This window comes from Scophthalmus maximus, chromosome 9 (assembly GCF_022379125.1).
Source record: "Scophthalmus maximus strain ysfricsl-2021 chromosome 9, ASM2237912v1, whole genome shotgun sequence".
In the NCBI taxonomy this organism is placed as follows: domain Eukaryota; kingdom Metazoa; phylum Chordata; class Actinopteri; order Pleuronectiformes; family Scophthalmidae; genus Scophthalmus; species Scophthalmus maximus.
The window spans coordinates 5,060,474-5,067,703 of NC_061523.1; the positions used below are offsets into that span (position 1 = coordinate 5,060,474).

The 7,230-nt window shown below is 43.9% G+C and overlaps 1 protein-coding gene across 1 annotated transcript; it reads right to left on the reverse strand.

Annotated features, from left to right (window-relative positions):
* Nucleotides 1–4,994: 4,994 nt before the first annotated feature.
* On the reverse strand, nt 4,995–6,981 carry LOC118319437. Its single transcript, XM_035649825.2, has 2 exons — nt 6,837–6,981; nt 4,995–6,189 (listed from the first exon to the last, which is right to left on the reverse strand). The coding sequence occupies exons 1-2, from the start codon at nt 6,867–6,869 to the stop codon at nt 5,344–5,346; spliced, it is 879 nt and encodes a 292-aa protein (XP_035505718.1). The 5' UTR covers nt 6,870–6,981; the 3' UTR covers nt 4,995–5,343.
* Between the last annotated feature and the right edge of the window lie 249 nt (nt 6,982–7,230).

Consider the following 7,230-nt stretch of genomic DNA (forward strand, 5'->3'; position numbering starts at 1 on the left):
GCAAGATTACCCATTTACTGGTTGCAGCTGTCACGCTGCATCCACGCCCCAATGCATACGGTGCTTTATCGTCTATTTGACTCTAAATGTGACCACAATTTACAAAATGAACATCATGCCGTATTGAAGAAAGCTTGCAACTAGCGATTGAGACCATAAACTCATCATGAAGATGTTTACTGACGTTATAAAAATCAAGCAGAGTCGCCTCCTGCTGGTGATTGCAGAGAAGGCACTTCCGCATTGGTTTCATTTTCCAGACCTGCAGACTAGGTCCATTGTATATGCAGTCTATGGTTAGAGATGTTGTGACTTAAAGTTAATCTTATTATATATTTAGTCAAGTAACACTTGTTTTCAATAACTTCCAGGACGTATGCAGCTCATGTCTGTAATTCTTGGAAGAGTTTTCTCGTCACAGCTCTTCCAGTGTTACTCAGTGTCATCAACTTCTCTTGTCCTTGGGCGACCTCTTTGATGTAAGTTGCTTTTCAGATGTGTCGTACTGGCTCTGCCCAATGATTGTGCAATGGCTCTGATTGATTTTTTTTTTTTTACCTATTTTCGCTCCTTTTAAAATGGCTCTGCTTTTACTCCAATTGACAGCTCTCTGCTCTTCATGTTGGTTTACCCTTTTTAACAACAAACACTATCTCAAATCCCAAGGCCAAAACAAAGAAGAGGCAGTCAGAGCTATTTAAGGTTCAAACAATCAATTTAAAAAAAGGGCAACATCTGGACAATGAGAAATACCTGTCCGTCACATCATGTGTCAATATTTCTGTGTTGTTCAAACCAAAGGCGCTGTGACCAAAAGTTGTTTAACACATCAATATGTAAATACCAGTAACTAAAAGCTGATATTCTGAACTATTGTCGCATTGTCATGTTTTGATCTTCAATCCAAATGTCTCAAGTAAACATCAAAAAACAAAAGAATTGGCATTGCCTTTCCACAACCTTTTGAGGGGACTGCAAACCTGGTAATATTTCACTGCAGGGAGTTCCATTGCATTATATTTCATTTTAAAGCATGATTTGGAGAATCTCACAGTCGATTTAAATACTGCTTCTACTGCTGCAACGGTAATGTTCACAGGTCACTTATCAATGATGGTTCACTAGACACCCGAGTCTGACTGATGTATCGGTTAGCGGATCAAAAATTGGCTTATATTATGTTTGACAATATGCGGCAATATGAAAACATGAATTTTACAGAATAAAGCATGCAGAGAAACATTTGCATTTTGGAAATGGCCAGTAAGTAATTTGTCCAGCAGAGCTCACACCGACCAGCCTGGCCTCGCCAGGCCGATGATCAAATGCGTATTAGTCTGGGACCTCCCGGTTCATTTTTGCACTCCCCGGGACATTTGAGGCGACTGGTCACCGCTGAACGCTGTTGTGGATCGCCAGCGATGTCTTCATGTTGACCAAAACAGCAATTTGCAGAAGGTAAAGGGCTTTATTTAAGCTGGGCATTTTAGAAATCCTGTTGTTAAACTCCAACTCCAGCTGTCTGAGTACATGATGTGGAGCCAAAGCTCAGAATTGATGTACTCACACTGTACGATTCGACAGTCAGCCACGACTTGACCACTCACACTGTGTGTGCTCCAGCACACTGACTATTTAATATATTAAATATATCATTTATATTTTATCTTCGAAGCCAAATTGACCATGATTGCCACTTCACGCAGGCGCAGTCATGAAAAAGGCACGGAGTTTGAGGAATCGAAAAAAATTGCTCCAACAAATTCTGCAGATGGATTTGCAGCCATTCGGCCAAAAGCTTGTTTAAATTGTGTGTATCTCTTTCAACGAGGTGGCAGGATATGGTTGGTGTCAGCAAGTCTCTGTATCTTATACTGAAAATCATACGAGGTTAACATGAACGTCCCCCCCCCCCCACTCTGATACTTGTAATTACAATTTAAACATTTTTACATAAACATGATATTTACTTGTCTTTAAGTGTTCCTTTCCAGTCAGGTCGCCTAATGATACCATTATTTAAAGCACTGAATCAGGAAATATATTCATTATACAATGTGCCACCATCCACTTTTAACATGGTGGCAACTGATCAATAAAAGTTTTAGGCTATTTTTAAAAAGTAATTTAATGCCGGGATAACTGTATATCTAATTTACTGTATGGCAGATTAAATTCTTAAAAGCCTAATTAAATGCCATGGACTGTAACACATTCACGTCTAAAAAAAAATCCTGCATCTTGAAGTGCTTTGTCTGCATTCGTGATTCTCCATCAAAGAACACGGATCTGTCTGGAGTCCCAGTGGAATGAGTAATCCCTTAAAGTGCTTATACTATTATCTTTAAATGTGTGAAGCTTTCGAGACTTTAAACTGTACCAGCTATATAGGGTACTCGTCTGCATGAGGTGGCTTAATGCCAACAATGGATTGAATCAAGAAGAATGAAATGAATATTTACATGTGGCCCCACCTTCAGAGGCGTAATGAGTGTTTTAACCAATATGTTGTTAAAAATGCAGATGGCAACATGCCAACACAGCTACAAACCCAAGGGCCTTCACTGCTCTCGGCAAAGCCTTAAGAATTAGATCACTGATGTGTAAAAACTGTGTGTACAATGGCCATACCATGCTCAAACAGTACATACACGCAGATGACTTAATGTATTGTCTCGTGGAGTTGGTCAGACAGCTGCCTTGGTTTTGTTAGTGCTTCTGTGTGAATGTAAAGCTGCGTTTTAAGGGCCTTTTTTTCTCTGGGGAATGTTTCAAATCCACACTGCAAGAATCCCTAATGGTTTGCCTCGTTTCAAAATGTTTTAGGGAACTCTTAAGGTATGGTGTATAGAGAACTATTGAAGCAGATTGGCGGTTCGATCCCGGCTGCCCCCAGTCCACATGCAGTTGTGTCCTTGGGCAAGACACTTTACCCTAAATTGCCTCTGGCGGCTCTTCACTCTTGTGAATGGGTGAATGTGCCTTGTCCTGGAAAGCACTTTATAAGACTAGAAAAGTGCTATTTGAATATAGTCCATTTACCATATCAACTATCCAGCCCCTACAAACTGTCTGATCAGGGTAGAGAGGAAAAACATTTCCAACCTTATGCACTCAAACCATTTAGAGCATGTTTTGGCATCCTGTTTATTTCGTAAAAAAATGTGTACAGTCTCCGCCGAGGAGCTGCTAATTTGGAAAGCAGCAGCTATTGCGTCCTCCCATGCAGTCAGTTTACAAAAAAGAAGAAGTGAGGGACAAAAACACATGAGAGGAGATGTGCTGGCAGACAATGTGACTCATCCATGCACTGTTTAGGAAGAGTCAATACAAGACAGTGGGGGAACAAGGGAGGGAGGTACAGAGCGTGCCACAAAGATCTCTGGAGCAAGTGCCATGCTGAGATGGGAAATGAAACGCAGTTCCTATTTTGCGCTACTCCGGCGACTCTGCGGCAACGTCTTGCACGGACACGTGTACACAACACACCACACCCCCGATTTAAATGACAGTGCCGGATGTACGAGGCTGCAGTGTGATGTCGGATCAGCTGTTAGGCTTCGTCTCCTGGAGCTGAACGAACGATCAATGAGACCAACTCAGTGGATTTAGTTGAATGACTATGTATTGCCCCTTCCCCCCCCCGGCCCCCAACAGGACGCCACTTTGAAATAATAATAATAACTTGAGCTCGAAAGAGGGTAGAAGGCGGCAAAGTAAGAGTGACAGCAGACCAAAAAATGAGTGTGACAAGAGGACATGACAAAGACACCAGAAGGGGGACAGACCCGGTTGATAGGAGCGACAGTGGGGGAGGCACGACGAAGAGAGCGAGAGAGGCCGGGAGTTGGAGATGAAGGGGGAAGAAGAGAAGCGGAGGCGGCGGCAGCACGGAGACACAGCACTTAATAGCAGCTCTGTCCCAGCAGGTTGCCCGAGTCAGACGTCGAGAGCGCGCGCGTGTGTGTGTGTGTGTGTGAGTGAGTGAGTGACAGATTGTTGCCAGCCTAATTGTAAAGCTCCTTAATTGTCCTCTTTCATTCACAAGTTATCGCTCTCTTCTCGCCTTCCACCCCTTCAATCTCTCTCGCAACTCCCTTACTTCCCCTCCTCCGTCCTGTCCCTCATCCATCTTTCCTTCAGTGTCGTGCCTTCGTTGGTCTTCTGGAGTCGTATCCTTTTTTTTTACATCCCTCCCACCTGCTTGCTTTCATTCGCCTCATTTTGAAATCCCCCTCCCCTTCAGTCACTCGTCCCACCAGACATCCCACTGCAGAGAACCTCCTTGTTCATTTGTTCATTACTACCTCTCTTTTCACATATGATGTCCGCTTCGATCGCAAAATGAATAACATACCTGACATAAAAAGGGCTACTTACGGTACAGACTGCATTCCTTTAAGCTATTGCGCAACATTTTGCTACGGGCTGTGAATTGCTGACAATGCAGCGGGACACGTCGCTTCAGTGCTTCACTGAGTTGTCATCAACTTGTCCTCGCCATGGCCCCTCGCTCTGCGTGTGTGCGGCAGAGGATAATACACTCCCCTCTCCAGCCCTCGTGATGTGACAAACTCCCCCTTTTCCTCGAAAAAAAAACCTGAAACTAATCCAGCCCTTTTCTTTCGACATCAACGCTGGTTTGCTTATAACCCCCCCCCCCCACACTAATTAACAGATAAATTAACCATTTATTGTGAAACTGCGATCCACTTGTCTATTCCTTCATCTATTTGATCACCGCACAACCGACCGAGCGGGCCAATGAAAACACCCCAAAACCATTCATCATCAGTTTACTGACGCGAAATTGGCTCATTTATTCACAGTGTGACAATTGTGAGCTTGTGTGTGTGTGTGTGTGTGTTGTATGTAGCCATAGTGTCTATGTAAACCCAAAAAGAAGTCAGTCTCTATGGATTTAATCAAAGAGGCAGGGGTATCCAAACACTTTAATCCAGTGCTGTTGTGTGTGTGGCATTTTCGTATACGAATAATAATTATAAACTTTATTTACATAGCAAAAACAAAAAGTCACATATTGCTTAACAGGCATGTATATATATATATATATATATACACACACATTCAAAAGTGAATTTGACGCTTCGGAGACAAAGTCACATGTTTTTAATATTATGAACCTGTTTTACATCGTGACCCGACAGTAAACACTGGTCTGTTCGCCAACGTCCTATTTCCCAGCAACCAGGGGGCCATAAAACGGAAAGGAAGCTGAGGAAAGTTGCCATCCTGCTGGTAATATCAATGATAACAGTCATAACAAGGCAAATGGAAAGTATTAATTCACCTGTAAAACCAACATCAAGACAAAAGTCGGCTTCATTTTCTTGTTTTCTTCCCGCCCCACTTTTTCAACTTCATCTTTTCATTCTCCCCCGGCTCTGATACCTCGCTCTCCTCACACGGCATTGGCATCACTCGCAGCGTTAAAGGCACATATGTCTTCAGTGAAGGCGTATTCCATCTCATGTTTTCCCACTCCAGCTGGAAAGCGTCTCTCATCCTGTCGATGCCTGTCTTCTCGCGCATGTAGGCCTTCCTCATCATTGCCATTTCTTCCTTCTCCATCTCGTAACACTTCCTGTCAGCAGCCATTGCCTTATTTTCAGACGCAAAGGCTGTCCTCCTTAGCTGCTGAACCCTCACATCTTTCTGAAAGCTTTCTCTCTCTTTGCCCATGCTCTCTTTCTCCAGCTGGACAGCGTCCCTCATCCGCAGGAAGTGTGCCTTCTCTTGGAGGAGGGCCTTTCTGGTCCTGGCCAACTTTTTCTTTTCTAAGTTGAAGGCCTTCCTTCTCCTCTGACTCGCCCTGGCTTCTATCTTGAGGGCGTTTCGCTCTTCTTCCAGCGTCTCTCTCTGCAGCTGAAAGACTCTCCTCATCTTGGCCATTGCGGCACACTCTCTTTGAAAGGCCTTTTTTTCTATGTTCATCCTGTGCCTTTCCATCGCCAGTTCATCCTTAATCCTGCCCATGCGTGCCTTCTCACACAACAGGTTCGTCCGTGGGTCCTCAGCAGAGAAACGTTCTCCTCCTGCCCAGATTTCCATTTCGTCCGTGGAGACGTGCCAGACGGCCTCACTGCCCAGAGGGACCTGGTCTCTCGCAGACGCTCTGCCTCGCGCGAGCTGTTGTTGTCGATGCACATAAGGCCCGTTGAGATTGTTCTGCAATCCCCAAAAATACAGTGTTAGGATGAAGACTGCAGTAGCCATGATCACATCTCATTAACCTGACCTGTTCGGTTTCATTCAGACGGACGATGAGGCACAGTGGGGATGATGCAGTGCGACAGTTACTAAAACTGACCAATCATTGAGTCACCTGTCAGTCCGCATGGCTTCGGTTTTAAAAAGTCAATGAGAACGCTCGATCATGTGTCACAGGGGGGCTTCAAACTCCCGTCCTCCGGCATGGGAGATGAGCGCGGGAGCTAAAATACATGAAAGCTAGCATGACCCTTCCAAATATCCGAGCTTGGTGACATTCTGAAAGATGTGCATTGATCAAGGCTGATGGAAACAGGGTCATTGGATAAATTAGCCCCAATGTCATCTAGTACGAGCGCTAACAGCAAGTGTTCCATTTTGGATTATTTTGGGGTTTTATCGCACTATAGACTGTTCACGTTACAGTGCTTAACTTAGTTTAAACATGTCTATTTAAGGTACTTTATATGGTCCATTGTTGAAGTAGCATTGATCACTTTTTGGGGGAGGGGGGGCGCTGCAAATTGCACCCTCTTGCAGTACAATCTGTACTACAAAATGTAAAAAAAATCTTGTTTTTGAATTTTGGCAAATATGATACTTACAACAAGCCAAGGTGGCATCTGTAAATGCTCCATCAGTGAAGGTTCAGAGTACTAATCACAAGTCCAGTGGGTATTTAGCTCCTCCAACTTTCGGTGTGTCCAATAATAAGCTACTCAGTGCCCTGAAATGACCTGCTCCTCTGCTTAAAATACTTCTTCAAAGCCTCTTCCAGTCAACGTTCTAAATTTCAAACTGTTTGTACGCATCACCGTTGCCAAGGGCGATCTCAGACTTTGATCTCCCCAGTTCGAGCATGATAAATGTTATACAATGTTCATGTCAAGATTTGATATTGTAATGAAAATGCATCCAGACCAGCATACATCAAGTCCCATTCTTCAATCAACACACCACTCCAGTGTTTGTTAATGGGAGACAAGATGTTGCAGTTTC